Source organism: Callospermophilus lateralis, chromosome 1, assembly GCF_048772815.1.
Source record: "Callospermophilus lateralis isolate mCalLat2 chromosome 1, mCalLat2.hap1, whole genome shotgun sequence".
Lineage (NCBI taxonomy): Eukaryota > Metazoa > Chordata > Mammalia > Rodentia > Sciuridae > Callospermophilus > Callospermophilus lateralis.
Genome location: NC_135305.1, coordinates 78,175,430 through 78,197,120, shown reverse-complemented (window position 1 = coordinate 78,197,120; position 21,691 = coordinate 78,175,430). Strand labels below are relative to the sequence as shown.

The 21,691-nt window shown below is 36.9% G+C and overlaps 1 protein-coding gene across 1 annotated transcript in view; it reads right to left on the bottom strand.

The window, feature by feature from the left end:
- The window catches only part of Abcb5 (ATP binding cassette subfamily B member 5), a 153,454-nt gene that overhangs the window by 47,270 nt on the left and 84,493 nt on the right, over positions 1-21,691 (bottom strand). The window contains exons 16-18 of the mRNA XM_077109974.1: positions 9,009-9,170; positions 5,241-5,381; positions 444-587 (exon numbers count right to left, since the gene is read on the bottom strand). Coding sequence (XP_076966089.1) covers positions 444-587; positions 5,241-5,381; positions 9,009-9,170 — 447 coding nt within the window. The remainder of the gene's footprint in view (positions 1-443; positions 588-5,240; positions 5,382-9,008; positions 9,171-21,691) is intronic.

Sequence of the window (21,691 nt, the reverse complement as noted above, 5' to 3'; positions counted from 1 at the left end):
TACAGTGCCAAAAACTGAACCCAGTACCTCACACATGCTAGGTAAGAGCTCAATCACTGAGCTATGCTCTCCTGCTAGAACCTTCAAACAAGCATTCAAGGTCCCAACTCTTATTTCCTCTCCATGAGCTGGCTGATATTAAAAAATTGCCATTGTAAAACAAAACAAAAACAAACTATCAATGGCCCATTGTTTTGACTAATTGAAAAGAGGATGCTGCATTCATCTGCTTTACTACTTCAGTGCTTTAGAATGCTCATACAACACTGGAGTCAAAATTAGTGCACTTTCCTTCCAGAACCCCCCACTCACTACCGACTCAGGGGTGATCCCGCCTAAGTCCTTCACTCTCTCCCTTACAGATCAAGGTCCAACGAGTTTGTTCTACCACACTATACTTCATTTAAATTGTTAAAAGATATTAGCAAATGAGTTTTACTTACAGTTATGATTTTAGCAAAGATGATGGAAAATATCGGATGAACAATTCCATTTAGAACAGAAGCCAGTGTCCCCAGAATCACAAAAATCCATTCGGATTTGTTTAATTTAAAAATTTTCAATAGAGACACTTCAGGAAGACTCGTCTAGAAATAAAAGACCTAGGTTAAAAAAATCAGTTTGAGAGTAAAATTAAACCTAGAGAAATTAGCCAATCACAAACAGATCTATAATGTAACATGTGAAATATACTAGATAGCAGGGTAGAAATAGTACTTCTCTTAGAAAAATTTCACTGCCTATATTATTAAGGATGATCACAAAACACAAAGGAGTCTCACCCAAAGGTGATTATTTATGCAATGTCACTTTTTGGTATGTCACTCATTGTTATTGTTAAGAAAGTATCAATTAACTCACATGTTGTGGTAACTGAGAACCACAGGAAAAATAATAGGCCTATTTTTCTTTACTCTTGTTAAACTAGATTTAGTATTCTACTCTAGGATGAGACCAAGTCTAGGTTGGAAATAAACAGAGGAAGTACAGAAGGTAAAAATTTTATTAGGATTTAAGCTTGAAAGTCTTTCAATTCCATCATTTACTTACAAAACAAATTTTTTAATACCTCAGCTCAAAACTTGCTTCCTATTTACAAGAAGAATGCAGCAGTGTTCAAGCACTGAACTTGAACTTGTCAAGTTTCAAACACTGCTTGAACTTGTCAAGTTTCTGTGTCTTATCTTTCCAAAGGTGATGGTATCCATTCCTATCTTACAGGATTGTTTTTAGAATTAAAATTAGCTCAGCATTAGCACCCAATCAAGGTTAGCAGACATTGCTGTTGCTGAGGTTGCTGGAGAGGAAGGATGACATGACATCACATCCTGGGTTTTCTGCAGAGGAAGCACAATACCAACCACTCAGGTGTTTCCCAACCCTTCCTGAGAGCCATGCAGGGAGTTGTCAGAGGATAAATGACACCACAATGATGATCTCTCCTTATATTGTCTAGGATGTGTAGTGAATTTATTTAAATTATTTTCCCTAAGGAAGTAGGCAGTGAACTACTGTTTCATGAGTTAAAACTTCCTCATGACATTTGCTTATAAAGTGATATTTACGAACATAATAACCAGAGAATTCCTTAGGAAAGAATATAATAAACAGTTTATCTGAGTCTGGCATCTATGCTGCAAACTGTTGTTTGGACAATAGAACTTTTAAAATTCTTGAAGCCTTTAAAGTCTGTTTTCAGAATGGTGAAGTCACAATTATATTAGATTGCTTAATTTTATATATGTATAAAATACCTAGGTTAAAAAATTCAGTTTGAGAGTAAAATTAAACCCAGAGAAGTTAGCCAATTACAAACAGATCTATAATGTAACATATGAAATATACTAGACAGCAGGATAGAATGTTTCTGAATCTTTGGCACAATCCTTAACACTTTAAAAAAAATTTTTAAAAATATATATATGTATATATGTATGTATAATTTTTCCTTCCAAAGTTTTCTGAGGCTCATCATAATGATGATTCAACTTATGTTAGGTGACAAAGTCCTTTTGCCTCTGGCATAATATATAAGCACAGGTAAAAAAAAAAAAAAAAGGTATCACTGAAAGAGTGAAATCAAGATCGAGAAGAATAAAATAAGACAAACCCCAAATGAACCATTTCTGTAAAATCATGAAAGATGCTATGCTACCTAAATATATTACAGATTGTAGCATGTTTTAGGATAATCTGACATAAAAAATATAAAATAGGCATTTTCTAAAGAGAGAGACAAGAATTTTATAAAGTCAAAAAACAAAGTTTACAGTGGTTGGGAATGTAGCTCAGTGGCAGAGCACCTGCCTAAACATTTGTGAGACACTGGGTTGCATCCCCTGTACTGCCAACGGAAAAAATAAAAAGTACAGTGTATCAATTCCTCATTTGCCAAGAGTTATCAGGAATAGATGGTACATTTTGTCAATGGGTTTTCTGCATTTTTTGAAATGAGTTTTTTCTCTTTTAGTATATTAATTTCTGAATATTAAACCTCAAACTATTCATAAAAACCCTATTTGGTGATGTATTATTCCTTTTATACATTGTTGAATTAAACATTGAATTTTGTTATGAATTCTTACATGTTCATGGGGGGGTGTAGCAATAATTTTCTTTTCTTTTAAGTTGTCTAATTTTAATAACAAAATGATAATGTCAGTCTTAGAGACCAACATTCTCAACTTTCTGTTCATTAGGATTCATTAGTAAAGCCGCCAGGGCCTTGAGTTTTTTCATGGAAAAGATTTTTAACCACAAATTTAATTTTGTTTTAATAGATACAAGATTATTCAACGTATCAATTCATTTATTTTTATTTTTTTATTCTTTTGGTACTGGGGATTGAACTCAAGGGCACTCACGCACACATCCCCAGCCCTATTTTGTATTTTATGTAGAGATAGGGACTCACTGAGTTGCTTGGTGCCTTGCTAAAATGCTGAGGCCAGCTTTGAACTCTGGATTCTCCTGCTTCACCCACCTAAGCCACTGGGATCATAGGTGTGTCATTGCGACCAAACTATTCATAAAAGTTCTGAATTTATTTTTTATTTAAAATTTTTTTAGTTATAAATGAACACACTATGTCTATTCATTTACTTATTTATTTGTTTGTTTGTTTAATGTGGTGCTGAGAATCAAACCCAGTGCTTTACATGGGCTAGGCAAGTGCTGTACCACTAAGCTACAACCCCAACCCTGATTTATTCTTGAGTGGGCTTTGGAGTTTGTGTCCTTCAGGGAATTTGCCTATTTTAGTTGAGTTTCAAGATTTATTTGCATAATTGTTTTCATAAGATTATTTTGTTTTGGTACTGAAGATTGAATCCAGGGGCACTTTACCACTGAGCCACATCTCCAGTCCTTTTAATTTTTTGAGACAGGGTTTCACTAAATTGCTGAGGCTGGCCTCAAACTTGTGATGCTCCTGCCTCAGGCTCCATAGTCACAGGGATTATAAGCATGTGCCACATGTCCAGCTTATTATTCTTTTAAATATATATAGAATCTGCAGGGATGTCTTCTTCTTCTTCTTCTTCTTTTTTTTCCTTCTCTTTTTTATGGTGCAGGGGATTAATCCCAGAGACCTGCACATGCTAGGCAAAGCTCTACCACTGAGCTGCTTTCCGGCTCTCATTCCTCCTCTTCCTGCTCCCCCATCTTCCTCCACCTTTTTTTCTTTATAGCCTAGGGGATTGAATCAGGGGTACTCTACCACTGAGTTACATCCCCAGCCCTTTTAGTTTTATTGTAACTGGGGTGACTGGGCTAACTGTGATTGGTTAGGCTTCCCTCTGCTTGACTGTACTCTCCTGCTTCTGTAACCTGGCTTGCTTGCATTGGCTAGACCCCCGAACATCCCTTTTGCAGTTTTCAGGCTTATAAGGAGCCCCCTTGCAATTCTTCAGGGCTGATCAGGGGAACAGCTTTATGTTCTGGTCAGTCGCCACTAGTGTGCTTCAATAAAGGGTTGATTCGATTATACATGAGTGGTCTGAAAGTCAGTTTATGAATACCTGATGTGAAACTTTAACTATAACAAGACTAGAATTAAAAATTGAGAAATATTGTTTTTTGTTTATTTAAATGAAATTTTTTTAAAAAAAAGCTAGTAGAAAAGGGGGGGAAAAGCATACATAGGTATGCTATGAAGACCACATACCAAAAAGGAATGAGTTGTATCTAAAATAAAAAGTAATAGATGAGCAGTGCCAGAGAAGGGAAGAAGAAGAAATTTGGGCAGATAATCCTAGGGAATTCAGGCAGATAATTGACAGATAAGACTGAAAAGAGTGGGCAGGAAGACGGTGGAAACCCCTAAGGGGGTCCAATCTGAATTATCTGTCAGCTTCAAGGAGAACAAGGGAGTTCCAGTGTGGGAGGCAACAGGGGGTCCAGAATAGGTGCTGGAGGACCCGGAAGCTGGAGTTAAGGATTCTGAATCCAACACACAGGGGCTGGGATGAGGGCCTGCAGGGTGTGTTACACCTGAAAAGCAACCCATGGAGGCTGATGGAGCTCCACTGGGGATGGGGGAGGGCTGGGGCTTGGGGAATGAGTGGGTTGAGGTGAAATCCGGAAGGAATGATGTTTATGGCAAGATGCTATGGAGAACATTCAGAGTGGCAGCTGAGGCCCAAGATGAGTGGTGGTCAAAAAGGAAGGAGGCTGAATCAAGGGAGAGAAATGAGACTTGAGGTTGCATAGAGACTAAAGAGAGGTCCTAGGGGTTATAAGCTGCAAGGAGGGTCAAAGCAAGATGATCTACAGCTCTGATGAGTCTGGGGTTGCGGGGAGGGAACATAAGCTTGGGAACCAGCCTCCCTGACCATGTGAGCAAGGCTCCTTGGTCTGTGCCTTGGGACTGGAGAGCTGGACAGTATAAGCTGGGGCTTATCTGCACTGGGGAAGTGATGTGCATTCATGTCCTTAGGGGACTCACATTAATCTTCAGCATTGCTGCTGGTGTGTGCACCACACTTCCCAAGACACTGTTTTAACCCATGGTCTGCTTCTTAGGAAAAAACGAAGGTAACAACCTCTTGAGACTTTTTGCCCCTTCAACAAGGACCTCTGACATCTACACAGTCTCATTAGCGATGCTACAGGAAGTTTAAGAAGGACACATTTTGTGACCTTAAAGTGATGTTTTATTGTAAATAAGTTCTAAATTTCATAAAAGGATAAAGTCAAAAGTGGAGAATGTGAAACAAACTTGTTGGTAGTTGAATCGTTACCTCTTTATATTGGATGGATTCCTCAGACTTATCATCAGAGTCTGACTTGATGCTGTTCACAGCACACAGAGAAGCAGGGCTGGTGTTTCTTTCAGTAGAGTATGTCATTGACTCCATCTCTTCATTGACTTTTTTAATGTCCTTAAATGAAGAATATTCAGATTATCATTAGAATGATATCTTAAAAATTCAATGGAATTTTATTAAGTACCTCTTTAAAACTTACTGCTTTTCCTATTAAAATTGGAATATTCTTATGCAGTTCTTGCTCAACCAGTTCCAGACTTGAGAGCTAATAAGTCTAATTCATACTCAAATGTTAGAGATTGACAATAGCTTGTTGTGCCTTTTCCAAAGACATGTATAAATTCACTGGAGAAAACAATGTCTTAGTCCACAACAATTATGCCACTGGCAGCAACAGATTTTAGTAAAAGTAGCTTCTTGAGACAGATGATATACTTTCTAATCTCTTCTTCTAGGCCTTTTCTGGAGCTTATCACCTTATCATCTAATTAGCCCCTTGTATGTGTGGCTGGTCCAGCGCCTAAGAGCTATCTTAGGAGACACAAGCTTTCCAGGCTGCTGCTGTTGCCAATTCCAAGTTGACCACAGAGCAAAACTAAGGCGCTGGCTGCATAAGAATAAGACAATGCAAAGAAATCAAATTAACTTTCAAGGAACTGTTGAAATTGTAAATTAGAATGAAGTTCTAAGTCAGTCGCTCTAGGTCTTTTTTCTTTTTCTTGCAATTCGGAGAAATGAGACCAGTTTTAGTGAAATAACTGATCTACTTAGTCTCTTGTTCATCTAATTGTGATGTAAATAGATTTGCAACTTCCCCCTGAAGAGGTGGGAGGAGGACAGGACAGAAGTTAGGATACAGCAGCTTAGAACAGCGTGTGGAGATGGAAAGATGTGGGTGGATTTAGGGCACTGGAGAGTGTGCACATGGAGACTCTCCAGGGCCTCTAATTTGTTGACAAGCTTAGCAACTGTTAAGCAGTCGCATAAATGTGCAGTGAAGCCTAAAACAATCTTGCTATCATGTTGACATCTTTTTTTAAAAATTATTTCTTGGTTGTAGGTGGACATATACCTTTATCTTTTTTTTATGTGGTGCTGAGGATCGAACCCAGTGCCTCTTGCAGGCTAGGCGAATGCTCTATCTCTGAGCCTCAGCCCTACCATTAACATCTTTAATCAAACATTCCCTTATCTCTCACTTTCTTTTCTATAAATTTCTCTACTATGAAAGAAATATTTATTTGGGTTTCCCTGTCCCCCAGGAGTTACCTGCTTGTGACTGACAAGTTTAAAGAGTAAAACTTTGACCCCTTCTCATAATAAATTTTTCTAAGAAGATGTTTAATAGGTCAAAGACAATTCATTTTTTTTTTCTGAGAAGGCTGCTAGACAATGTTATAATGATGACAGTAAGTTTTGGTGTGTATATTTCTCTGTTTTATTTCATTTTCACATAGAATCTCACTAAAGAAATATGTCTGTTTATTATCAGGTACAGTCTAGATAAATAATTACAACATTAATCTCCAATGTTTGAACTTTTCTGAAAAGTTTGGATAATGCTAATGCGAGTGATACAATATAATATCATTTACTCTGCCAACAATGATTCTTAGCTTAATATAATAATTCACCAACAGTTTATAGTTTACTATTATTTTCCCCGTGTGAAGAGATTAGAAATTAAAGCACAGGAATTTTTTTGTGTGTGTGTGGCACTGGGGATTAAACCCAGGTCCATGGGCATCCAAGACAAGCACTCTACCAACGGAGTCCTAAAGCACAGGGAATTTAAACAACTTGTTTCTGGTCCTAAAACTATAAGGTGACAGAGTCACCTGCTGTGACTCCAGAGCTCATGATCTTTACTTAGCTACACTGCTTCTCAGATTTCTCTTAGCCGCACCGACTTGGCAATTCTTGTGATTGTCATGAATTCTCATAACTTCACTCATTTTAACACCACAAGGAAGTCTGACAAGTAAGCCTATCCAGAGTTTAAAACTGAGCTGCTTATGTAGATATCACATATGTTATGTTCATTCTACAATGTGCAGAATATTAATAGTTGTTTACTGAGCATTAAGATTTAAAATGATCATTTAAAATGGATATAATTTTAGGTAATTGGAGAATACCAATCCATTTTGAACAAGGTGTTAAAAACTTTTACATATTTATAATACAAACTTATCATCTTTTTTTTTTTTGTATTGTGAAACTTTTAAACTCCAGTCCTCATAATGGATTTTTAGTTTAATTATGATTGAAAAAAAAAGATGTGGTTCTCCAATGAAAGATCTGAGTATAATAGTTTTTTCAAATCTCAAAATAGGATTACTGTGACCTCACTTATTTCCTTCTATTGCTACTTACATTGGTTTGAAAAATATTGAACTTAATAACTTTATAAGTTAATTCATCTATGGAGTTAATATCATGCTAATTAAATTATCAAATAATACCTCACTTTCATTTTTAAAGGAAACACAAAATATGGAGTAATATGAAATAAAATCAGAGTCCAGTAGTTTTTAAATCAATGTAAGATTACATTTTTAATCTTTTGTCTTACTCTCATTCCTTGATAAACTTCATTCAAAAATACTTTAGCATAGTGGGAAAGATAGGATTTCAATTTTGAAGTTATAAATTAGATGAAGACAGAGAGACTCATAACTTCCTAATTTTTTTATTTTGTAAAATAATAATATTGACATCAAAGAGATGACCAGACAATTGAAGAAGTAAAATGAATAGAAAAAGATTGAAACTACTTATTTATAGGAGACCCTCTGGAAAAAAGACTGCCTTCCAGGCTAAGAAGAAACAGCTGGGTTGAAGTGAAGGCAATGGTTAGGGCCTAATGGCTCTCACTTGCATTCATGTGTCCTAATGAAGTGTGTAAGTAGGACGGATCTCATAGAATGCAGAAACTTGGATCCTAAAGAATGAGAATTTGCCCAGCAGCTGGAGAGAATGAGGCAGGAGGTTCAAGAATTCTAAGCTCAGCCTTAGCAAATTCAAGGCACTAAACAAATCAGTGAGATTCTGTCTCTAAATAAAATACAAAATAGGGCTGGGGATGAGGCTCAGTGGTTAAGTGTCCCTGGGTTCAAACCCAAGTAACACCCCTGTCAAAAAAAAAAAAAAAAAGAGAGAGAGAGAGAACTTGCCATTTGCCTCCAATGTTAGAATACCTTGTTTTGATTGCCCAATTGAGCTCTCTAGTCTACCTGTGAGGGTGTGGTATACACATAGTATGGATTTGTGAGTGATCTCTTATTCAGTAGATATTTATTGAATGTCCACTATGTGGGAGGCATTGTGTTAGATGCTTTCTACATATTAAATCTCAACCCTTCTGCCTGGCTCCAAGATCTTCTACGATCTGATCCTCATTATCTAGCTCCTTTCCCTTTTTCTCCCAATACTTGTCTTTATGCAGGGAAGGCTGATCTTCTTTCTGTTTTAGTTGTACATTAAGCTTCTTTTTGTCCCCATGCTGATGTCCCAACTACTTGGATTTCTCCTCCTTTGTCTCCCACGTTCTGATCTTCAAGGACTCTTCCAGGAAAACCTTCTATGGACAATATAGTTCCCTTTCTCTCTTCCCATCTACAACTTGAAACATCTGCAGGAACAATTTTGCATGTTGCCTCTGAAGCTAAATTTTAAGCCTGAAGATTATAATTTTGGACTAAGAAAACCTGCTGATATATCATGCCTTGCAAACATTACCTGTGACATTGCAAGTGAATAGTATAGACCTTGTTGAGCCATGAGCTCAGCATGGGTTCCTTTTTCCACCACCATCCCATCCTTTAGAGTCACAATCAGATCTGCACTTCGAACAGTTGAAAGTCGGTGTGCTACCACAATTGTAGTGCGACCTTTGCTTGCCTACACAACAGAAAGCATAAAATATAAATATAAAATTAGTAGATGTAACCTCTGCAACAGTGAAGAAAACTTCTTTTTGCAGTATTATTTTAATAGAAAAGAATCTTTATTTTTGGATAAGATCATTAACATATGGAAAAGTACACATATTATTATAGATCAATGTGTTTTCAAACTGAATGCAGATTAGAATAACCCAGGTCGAGAAATGGATCATTGCCTGTACCCAGATCATCCTCATGCCTCTCAAGTCACCATCACTACTTGCCCACCACGGGTAACCACTATCCTTCTTCAAAGAGCATAGATCAGATTGATATTTTTTTTTACATAAATGGAATTACACAGCAAAATACTATTCTGGGTCTGAGTATATGTTGTTCAATACTATTCTTTTTAAAAAAAAACATTTACTTTTTAGTTATAGGTGGGCACAATATCTTTATTTTATTACTTTATTTTTATGTGGTGCTGCCTCACGCACACAGGGCAAGCGCTCTATCACAGAGCCTCAGCCCCAGCCCAATAGCATTCTTCTGAGATTCCTACATTTTGTTGCATGTAGTGGCAGATTGTTCATTCTTGTCACTCAGCAGTCCACTGTGTGAATACACCACAATTTGTCCATTCTACTGCTAGTCAGGATGGTAGGCTTCAGGGTTTTTCTGATACATATAGATTCTTGCACATGCTTACTTGATGAGCATACGTATACAGTCCCACCAGCTCTGCACCTAGGAGAGGAAGTGCTGAGCCACCAGGTGTGCACATGCTATCTCACTAGCCTCTGCTAGCTTTTCAATGGTTGTCCCCTCTACAAAACCCCACGTGCAGGAGAGTCAGGTTGCACTATATTCTCACCAACAGTGGTACTTTCTCTGCCTGATAAATGAATATGGTCATATGGTGGCTTTTATTTCCATTTCCTTGATGACTAATGAAGAACAACTTTTCATGTCATTATTGAAACCTTGAATATTCTCTCTTATGAACTGTCCATTTATGTATTTATTTATTTTTGCTCATCTTTCTATTGGAACTATTGTCAATTTTCAAGAACTGTTTATGTATTCTAGCTATGAGGACTTTGTCAAATACTATGTATTATAATTTGTTTAAGTGGTTGCCTTTTCACTCTCTTAATGGTGTCTCTCTCTCTCTCTCTCTCTTTTTTTTTTTTTTTTGATACCAAGGATTGAACCCAGGGGTGCTTACACACTGAGCCACATCCTGAGCTCTTTTTAATTTTTTTTAAATTTTGAGACAGGTTCTTACTAAATTGCTTAGGACCTCACTAAATTGCTGAGGCTGTCTTTGAACTTACCATCCTCCTGCCTTGGCTTGGGATTACAGGCATGCCCCATCACACCCGGCCTAATGGTGTCTTTTTGTGTGTGTGTGCTGGGGATTGAACCCACGGCCTTGTGTGTTCGAGGCAAGCACTCTACCAACTGAGCTATATCCCCTGCCCCTAATGGTGTCTTTTGATGAACAGAATTTTAAAGTTTTAAGGAAGTCCAATTTATCAACTTCTGTTTTACAATTTATGCCTTTGGAGTCTTGTTTTAAAAATCTTGAAAAAAACCACACAGGTGTTTTTTTGTTTTACCTTACAATATTTAATACTTTGCCTCTTGTAGTTAGATCTACCTGGAGTTGAGTTTTTTGTGTGATATCAAATAGGAGTCAATATACATTTTCCCTTATGTAATTAAACAAGTATCCCAGCAGCAAATTTTGGGAAGACCATCCTTTCTCTACTGCTCATCAACCTGATGACCAGTATTTTACTTTTACATTTTGTATACTATTTTGCTCCTCTGTTTGTCTATCACTGCATGAGTGCAAAATAGATATTGAGATTATCAATTTACATATTCCAGCTTGATTCTTTCCTCCACATGATGACTTTGGCCACTTTTGAGAGAATGCATCTTGAGGAGGAGCCCAGCCTCCCGCCTGCGTGGTGGGCGGACTCCGCGACCTGGAGAAGGGGCCCAGTGGCCCGCGGGCCTGGTAGACAGTCCACCTCAATTGGAGGAGGGGCCCAGCAGCTGCCTACACCTGCACGGTAGGCAGACCACGCAACCTGGAGAAGGGGCTCAGTGGCCCGCCTCGCAGTCGACAGACCTCCCAGGTTGGAGGAGCCCAGCCTCCCGCCGGTGAGGTATACAGACCACTCCAACTGGAGGAGGGGCCATGCCGCCCGCCTGTCCGGTCACCTGACTGAGCTCTTGACAAACATAAGGTTTCCCCAACACCCCCACCTCATCAAACACCTTATGAGAAAAACTGATGAAACTCATCTTGGAAAATCCCACCAACCCTTGAAACCCACCAACTGGTTGGCTGGCATGGCTACCAGTGCGGTTCTGCAGCGGATCAGGCACCTGGTTTACATCTCAGAGAATAAGAGTAGAGAGGCCACAGGTGGAAGCTCAAGTCCTCTCACACTGACTACCACCACCATCCTGAACCCAGAGACTCAAGCTAGGAATAGACAACGCCACCAACTGGAAGAAATGAAAACAGAGTTATGAGAGACATTTATTTTCTTTCTTTTTCTCTCTTCTCTCTCTCTTTTCAGCCATTCACCCAGTCTCCTCTACCCTTCCCCCTCTGGTCCTCACAACCTCAACATATGTGAAACCAAAAATTGTGCACGAAAAAGGTCTTTAACAACTGAATCACCAGAATAATATACTATAGAGGAATTGCATATGCCCCACCTCCCTCCCCCCTTTTTATTTCTTTTCTTTTTTCTCGTATTTTCTTTAACCCGTACTCTTTTTTCTCTTCCTTTCCGTGTTATTTGTTTTCCTCCCTCTTACTCCCTCTATCCCACTTGCAACCCCCTAATTTTACTATTCATAAGTACAGTAATTGTATAAATACAGATAGGAATTTGAATCTATACATTCTTCCATAAGTTACCCATCTATTGGTTAGAGCTTTCCAAAGTTACTAAATTAGATTAACCCCATACCCTCACTCCTTTCCCCATAAACATAACATCCTACACCTGAAATTCAGTTTTCTTCAAGCTATCAGAAACGGTATGCCTTTCATGAAACTAATGACTATATTTGTAAACGATAATGGACCAACATTTGTAGACATAGAGTCTAGCTATAAATGTAGTAATAAGGAAAACGTGTCTTAGATGATGTACTATTGATATTGAGAACTGTTAACATTGTCTTTCTCCACAAAAGGGAGACTTTGCAACTATACAAGAGCAATATAAATATATAGGGGGAAAATTCAATAACACAACAGTTTCACCAAGCAGAAAGAAACTTGAGCAGTATGAAAAGACAAGGAAAGAAAGGACCACAAGCAATGCAGGTGAACTCAACTTTAGAAAAGGTGATATCTGCAGCAGATGGAATGTCAGATAAAGAATTCAGGATATACAAGCTTCAGATGATCTGGAGTCTCAAGGAAGACATTATACAGCAAAATCAGACAATGAAAGATCATTTTGACAATGAATTACATAAACAAATCTAAGAAGCAAAAGATCAACTATACAGGGAGATAAAGATTATAGAAAACAAACAGAAATCCTAGAAATGCAGAAAGCAATAAACCAAATTAAAAACTCAAATGAGAGTACTACCAGCAGAGTAGAACACTTAGAAGATAGAACATCAGACAATGAAGACAAAGTATTTCAACCTGAAAAGAACATAGACAGTTCAGCAAGACTGTTAAGAAACCATGAGCAGAACATCCAAGAAATATGGGATAACATAAAGAGACCAAACTTAAGAGTTATTGGGATACAGGAAGGTATAGAGGTCCAAACAAAGGAATGAGCAATCTGTTCAATGAAATAATATGATAAAACTTCCCAGACTTAAAAAATGAAACAGAATCACAAATCCTAGAAACCTATAGGACGCCAAATGTGCAAAATCATAAGAGATCCACACCTAGACACATTATAATGAAGATGCCCAACATACAGAATAAGGAGAGAATTTTAAAAGCTATAAGAGAAAGGAAGCAGATTACATTTAGGGGTAAACCAATCAGGATAACAGTTGATCTTTCAACACAGACTCTGAAAGCTAGAAGATCCTGGAACAACATATTTCAAATGCTGAAAATAAATAGGTTCCAACCAAGAATTATGTATTCAGTGAAATTAAGCTTCAGGATGGAAGATGAAATTAAACCCTTCCACGATAAACAAAAGTTAAAAGAATTTACAGCTAGAAAACCATCTCTTCAAAACATCCTCTGCAAAACATTACAGGAAGAGGAAATGGAAAATAACAATGAAAACCAACAGTGGGAGGTAGTACAGTAAAGGGAAAAAATAATCAAAGTGGAAAAACAAACCATGTTAAGTAACATAAATAAACAAATATGGCTGGAAGAACAATTCATATCTCAATAATAACTCTAAATGTTAATGGCTTAAACTCACCAATCAAGAGACACAGGCTAGTAGAATGGATCAAAAAAAAAAAAAAGATCCAACAATATGCTGCCTACAGGAGACGCATTTGATAGGAAAAGACATACATAGACTGAAGTTGAAAGGTTGGGAAAAATCATATCACTCATATGGACCTGAGAAACAAGCAGGAGTGTCCATACTCATATCAAATAAAATAGATTTCAAGCCAAACTTAATCAAAAGGGATAAAGAGGGACACTACATACTGCTCAAGGGAACCATACACCAACAAGACATAACAATCATAAATATATATGCCCCAAACAATGGTGCAGCTATGTTCATCAAACAAACTCTTCTCAAGTTTAAGAGTCTAATAGACCGCCATACAATAATTATGGGAGACTTCAACACACCTCTCTTACCACTGGACAGATCTTCCAAACGAAAGTTGAATAAAGAAACTATAGAACTCAATAATACAATTAATAACCTAGACTTAATTGACATATATAGAATATACCACCCAACATCAAGCAGTTACACTTTTTTTCTCAGCAGCACATGGATCCTTCTCAAAAACAGATCATATATTATGTCACAGGGCAACTCTTAGAAATTATAAAGGAGTAGAGATAATACCATGCATCTTATCTGATCATAATGGAATGAAACTGGAACTCAACGATAAAAGAAGGAAGGAAAAATCATGCATCACTTGGAGAATGAACAATAGGTTACTGAATGATCAATGGGTTATAGAAGACATCAAGGAGGAAATTAAAAAATTCTTAGAGATAAATGAAAACACAGACACAACATATCGGAATCTATGGGACACAATGAAAGCAGTTCTAAGAGGAAAATTCATTGCTTGGAGTTCATTCCTTAAAAAAAGAAAAAACCAACAAATAAATGATCTCACACTTCATCTCAAAACCCCAGAAAAAGAAGAGCAAAACAACAGCAAAAGTAGTAGAAGGCAAGAAATAATTAAAATCAGAGCTGAAATCAATGAAATTAAAACAAAAGAAACAATTGAAAAAATTGACAAAACTAAAAGTTGGTTCTTTGAAAAAATAAATAAGATCGACAGACCCTTAGCCATGCTAACGAAGATAAGAAGAGAGAGAACTCAAATTTCCAGCATACAGGATGAAAAAGGCAATATCACGACAGACACTTCAGAAATACAGAAGATAATTAGAAATTATTTTGAGTCCTTATACTCCAATAAAATAGAAGATAGTGAAGGCATCGATAAATTTCTTAAGTCATATGATCTGCCCAGATTGAGTCAGGAGGATATACACAACCTTAACAGAACAATATCAATTGAGGAAATAGAAGAAGCCATCAAAAGACTACCAACTAAGAAAAGCCCAGGACCGGATGGGTATACAGCAGAGTTTTCCAAACCTTTAAAGAAGAACCAATACCAATACTTTTCAAGCTATTTCAGGAAATAGAAAAAGAGGGAGAACTTCCAAATTCATTCTACGAGGCCAACATCACCCTGATTCCTAAACCAGACAAAGACACTTCAAAGAAAGAAAATTACAGACCAATATCTCTAATGAACATAGATGCAAAAATCCTCAATAAAATTTTGGCAAATCAGATACAGAAACATATCATAAAGATCGTGCCTCATAATCAAGTAGGATTCATCCCTGGGATGCAAGGCTGGTTCAATATACGGAAATCAATAAATGTTATTCACCACATCAATAGACTTAAAGATAAGAACCATATGATCACCTCGATAGATGCAGAAAAAGCATTCGACAAAGTACAGCATCCCTTTATGTTCAAAACTCTAGAAAAACTAGGGATAACAGGAACATACCTCAATATTGTAAAAGCTATCTATGCTAAGCCTCAGCCTAGCATCATTCTGAACGGAGAAAAACTGAGGCATTTCCTCTAAAATCTGGAACAAGACAGGGATGCCCTCTCTCACCACTTCTGTTCAACATAGTTCTTGAAACACTGGCCAGAGCAATTAGACGAAAGAAATTAAAGGCATAAAAATAGGAAAAGAAAAACTTAAATTATCACTATTTGCAGATGACATGATTCTATACCTAGCAGACCCAAAAGGGTCTACAAAGAAACTACTAGAGCTAATAAATGAATTCAGCAAAGTGGCAGGATATAAAATCCACACGCATAAATCAAAGGCATTCCTGTATATCAGCGACAAATCCTCTGAAATGGAAATGAGGACAACCACTTCATTCACAATATCCTCAAAAAAAAATTAATAAAATACTTGGGAATCAACCTAACAAAAGAGGCAAAAGACTTACACAATGAAAACTACAGAACCCTAAAGAGAGAAATAAAAGAAGATCTTAGAAGATGGAAAAATATACCCTGTTTATGGATAGGCAGAACTAACATCATCAAAATGGCGATATTACCAAAAGTTCTCTACAGGTTTAATGCAATGCCAATCAAAATCCCAACGGCATTTCTTGTAAAAATAGATAAAGCAATCATGAAATTCATATGGAAAAATAAAAGACCCAGAATAGCAAAAACAATTCTAAGCAGGAAGTGTGAATCAAGTGGTATAGTTATACGAGACTTCAAACTATAATACAGAGCAATAGTAACAAAAACAGCATGGTATTGGTACCAAAACAGGCAGGTGGATCAATGGTACAGAATAGGGGACACAAAGACGAATCCACAAAATTACAACTATCTTATACTTGATAAAGGGGCTAAAAGCATGCAATGGAGGAAGGATAGCATCTTCAACAAATGGTGCTGGGAAAACTGGAAATCCATATGCAACAAAATGAAACTGAATCTCTTTCTCTTGCCATGCACAAAAGTTAACTCAAAATGGATCAAAGAGCTTGATATCAAATCAGAGACTCTGCGTCTGATAGAAGAAAAAGTGGGCTCCAATCTACATATTGTGGGGTGGGCTCCGAATTTCTTAATAGGACACCCATAGCACAAGAGTTAATAACTAGAATCAACAAATGGGACTTACTTAAACTAAAAAGTTTTTTCTCAGCAAGAGAAATAATAAGAGAGGTAAATAGGGAGCCTACATCATGGGAACAAATTTTTACTCCTCACACTTCAGATAGAGCCCTAATATCCAGAGTATACAAAGAACTCAAAAAATTAAACAATAAGAAAACAAATAACCCAATCAACAAATGGGCCAAGGACCTGAACAGACACTTCTCAGAGGACGACATACAAATCAATCAACAAGTACATGAAAAAATGCTCACCATCTCTAGCAGTCAGAGAAATGCAAATCAAAACCACCCTAAGATACCATCTCACTCCAGTAAGATTGGCAGCCATTCTGATGTCAAACAACAACAAGTGCTGGCGAGGATGTGGGGAAAAGGGTACTCTTGTACATTGCTGGTGGGACTGCAAATTGGTGCAGCCAATTTGGAAAGCAGTATGGAGATTTCTTGGAAAGCTGGGAATGGAACCACCATTTGACCCAGCTATTCCCCTTCTCGGACTATTCCCCAAAGACCTTAAAAGAGCATACTATAGGGATACTGCTACATCCATGTTCATAGCAGCACAATTCACAATAGCTAGACCGTGGAACCAACCTAGATGCCCTTCAATAGATGAATGGATAAAAAAAATGTGGCATTTATACACAATGGAGTATTACTCTGCACTAAAAAATGACAAAATCATGGCATTTGCAGGGAAATGGATGGCATTAGAGCAGATTATGCTAAGTGAAGCTAGCCAATCCCTAAAAATCAAATGCCAAATTTCTTCTTTGATATAAGGAGAGCAACTAAGAACAGAGTAGGGAGGAAGAGCATGAGAAGAAGATTACATTAAACATGGACAATAGGTGGGAGGGAAAGGGAGAGAGAAATTGCATGGAAATGGAAAGAGACCCTCATTGTTATACAAAATTACATACAAGAGGATGTGAGGGGAAAGGGAAAAAAATAAGGGGGAGAAATGAATTACAGTAGATGGGGTAGAGAGAGAAGATGGGAGGGGAGGTGAGGGGAGGGGGGATAGTAGAGGATAGGAAAGGCAACAGAACACAACAGACACTAGTATGGCAGTATGTAAAAACGTGGATGTGTAACCGATGTGATTCTGCAATGTGTATACGGGGTAAAAATGGTAGTTCATAACTCACTTGAATCAAATGTGGGAAATATGATATGTCAAGAACTATGTAATGTTTTGAACAACCAATAATAAAAATTAAAAAAAAGAATTTTATGCAAAATCTGAAATTAAAATTATTTCTTTTAAATTTTTTTGATTTTTTTAGATATACACAATAGTACAGTATATTTTGACATATTATACATACATCGAATACAATTTCTCATTTTTGTGGTTGAACATAACATGGAGTTTCACTGGTTGTGTATTCATATGTAAACATAGGAAAGTTATGTCCAATTCATTCTACTGTCTTTCCTATTCCCATCCCCTTATTCCCTTACCCCTCTTTGTCAAATCCAGTGAACTTCTATTCTTCACCCCTTACTCCCGAGGTAATGTATTTTTTCCTAAATGCTTTGCACATTTTACAAATTCTTTGAGCACTCTATATTCACACTACAAATTTGTAGGGACTCAACATGATAGTTACTATTACTATTCATATTATTTCTATCTTACTCTTCTCATTCTTATCCTTTAAAGACAAGGACTGCTACTCAGAAAATGAAAAAGTTTGTTCAAAGGCTCAGCCAGTCACTGGAAGGATTGGCACTAGAATGTTGAAAGTTTAGTTATTCTCTATAAAGCTTTCTCTGTTGGAGCAGGTATACTTAATGAAGTAGTGAGTACTTTTAAAAGTAAATCTTCTGTTCCAAATCTATAAGAGAGGAAAACTTCTCAAAATATTAATTATTAAACTGAATGATAGCTGGGCACAGTGGTGCACACCTGTAATCCCAGCTGCTAGGGAGGCTGAGTCAGAAAGATTGTGAGTTCAAAGCCAGCCCCAGCAACAGTGAGGTGCTTAGCAATTCAGTGAGACCCTGATACAAATAAAATACAAAATAGGGCTGGGGATGTGGCTCAGTGGTTGAGATCTCCTGAGTTCAGTCCTCAGTACCAAAACCCAAACAACAACAACAAAAACAATAAAAAATTGAATGATAGTGGAAAACTTATGATATAATGCTATATGGAAAAATATGAGAAGAAAATTATGCATCTTGTTTTAATTATGTTTAAAACTGTATCCATATAAAGAATATACCTATACAGAAATATATCAAAATATTAATGGTGCCTATATGTAATTATTGTATCTATGAATTATCTTTTTCTTAATTTCCTCAATTATTTAATATTGCATGTATTAAATAATTATTAAATAAATTATTAAATAATTTTTTGCTTAAAGGCAAGAAAGTTAAAAAAAAGTTGAAAAAGCATGTTTATTTTTAATAGGTTTTCTTCCTATGGGTAATGTGTGCATGTCAGCAATAAATAGATGTTATTATGAAAAACTGAAAGTAGTTACATCATTATAATTAAGGATTTGTACTATTATTTTGTAGCATTTTGTTATTTTAAGAAAGACATATTCTGATATGTTTGATTTATATTAATTGGATCATCTAAAAGTATCATTCAAACAAGACACTCTTTTTTTTTTTTTATTGGTTGTTCAAAACCCTACAAAGCTCTTGACATATCATATTTCATACATTAGCTTCAAGTGAGTTATGAACTCCCTTTTTTACCCCAAGTACAGATTGCAGAATCACATGGGTTACACATCCACATTTTTACATAATACCATAATAGTAACTGTTGTATTCTGCTACCTTTCCTATCCTCTACTATCCCCCCTCCCCTCCCCTCCCATCTTCTTTCTCTACCCCTTCTACTGTAATTCATTTCTCACCTTGTTTATTTTCCCATTCCACTTACAACCTCTTATATGTAATTTAGTATAACAATGAGGGTCTCCCTCCGTTTCCATGCAATTCCCCTTTTCTCTCCCTTTCCCTCCCACCTCATGTCTCTGTTTAACGTTAATCTTTTCTTCCTGCTCTTCCTCCCTGCTTTATTCTTAGTTGCTCTCATTATATCAAAGATGACATTTGGTATTTGTTTTTTAGGGATTGGCTAGCTTCACTAAGCATAATCTGCTCTAGTGCCATCCATTTCCCTGCAAATTCCAAGATTTTGTCATTTTTTAGTGCTGCGTAATACTCCATGGTGTATAGATGCCACATTTTTTTAATCCATTCATCCATTGAAGGGCATCTGGGTTGGTTCCACAATCTAGCTATTGTAAATTGTGCTGCTATGAACATCGATGTGGCAGTATCCCTGTAATACGCTCTTTTAAGGTCTTCAGGGAATAGTCCGAGAAGGGCAATAGCTGGGTCAAATGGTGGTTCCATTCCCAGCTTTCCCAGGAATCTCCATACTGCTTTCCAAATTGGCCGCACCAATTTGCAGCCCCACCAGCAATGTACAAGAGAACGCTTTTCCCCACAACCTCGCCAGCACTTGTTGTTGTTTGATTTCATAATGGCTGCCAATCTTACTGGAGTGAGATGGTATCTTAGGGTGGTTTTGATTTGCATTTCTCTGACTGCTAGAGATGATGAGCATTTTTTCATGTACTTGTTGATTGATTGTATGTCCTCCTCTGAGAAGTTTCTGTTCAGGTCCTTGGCCCATTTGTTGATTGGGTTATTTGTTATCTTATTGTCTAGTTTTTTGAGTTCTTTGTATATTCTGGATATTAGGGCTCTATCTGATGTGTGAGGAGTAAAAATTTGTTCCCATGATGTAGGCTCCCTATTTACTTCTCTTATTGTTTCTCTTGCTGTGAAAAAACTTTTTAGTTTAAGTAAGTCCCATTTGTTGATTCTTGCTATTAACTCTTGTGCTATGGGTGTCCTATTAAGGAATTTGGAGCCCGACCCCACTATATGTAGATCGTAGCCAACTCTTTCTTCTATCAGACGCAGAGTCTCTGATTTGATATCAAGGTCTTTGATCCATTTTGAGTTAACTTTTGTGCATGGTGAGAGGAGGGGGTTCAGTTTCATTTTGTTGCATATGGATTTCCAGTTTTCCCAACACCATTTGTTGAAGATGCTATCCTTCCTCCATTGCATGTTTTTAGCCCCTTTATCAAATATAAGATAGTTGTAACTTTGTGGATTGGTCTCTGTGTCCTCTATTCTGTACCATTGGTCCACCCGCCTGTTTTGGTACCAGTACCATGCTGTCTTTGTTACTATTGCTCTGTAATATAGTTTGAAATCTGGTATCGCTATACCGCCTGATTCGCACTTCCTGCTTAGAATTGCTTTTGCTATTCTGGGTCTTTTATTTTTCCATATGAATTTCATGATTGCTTTATCTATTTCTACAAGCAATGCCTTTGGGATTTTGATTGGCATTGCATTAAACCTATATAGAACTTTTGGTAATATCGCCATTTTGATGATGTTAGTTCTGCCTATCCATGAACAGGGTATATTTTTCCATCTTCTAAGATCTTCTTCTACTTCTCTCTTTAGGGTTCTGTAGTTTTCATTGTATAAATCTTTCACCTCTTTTGTTAGGTTGATTCCCAAGTATTTTATTTTTTTTGAGGATATTGTGAATGGAGTGGTTTTCCTCATTTCCATTTCAGAAGTTTTGTTGCTGATATACAGGAATGCCTTTGATTTATGCGTGTTGATTTTATATCCTGCTACTTTGCTGAATTCATTTATTAGTTCTAGTAGTTTTTTTGTAGACCCTTTTGGGTCTTCTAGGTATAAAATCATGTCATCCGCAAATAATGATAATTTAAGTTCTTCTTTTCCAATTTTTATGCCTTTAATTTCTTTCGTCTGTCTAATTGCTCTGGCCAGTGTTTCGAGAACTATATTGAATAGAAGTGGTGATAGAGGGCATCCCTGTCTTCAAACAAGACACTCTTGAGTGGGACAATCCAGGCAGACTTTAACTTTCTCAAAAAAACTGGGAGATGGAGTCCCGTAATTACAATTAAAAAACATTTAAATTTGTGTTTCTGGATCATAAAAATTAAAGAGCAATTATGTATGCCAACTGTGGTATATCCACACAATGGAGCACTATTCACCAA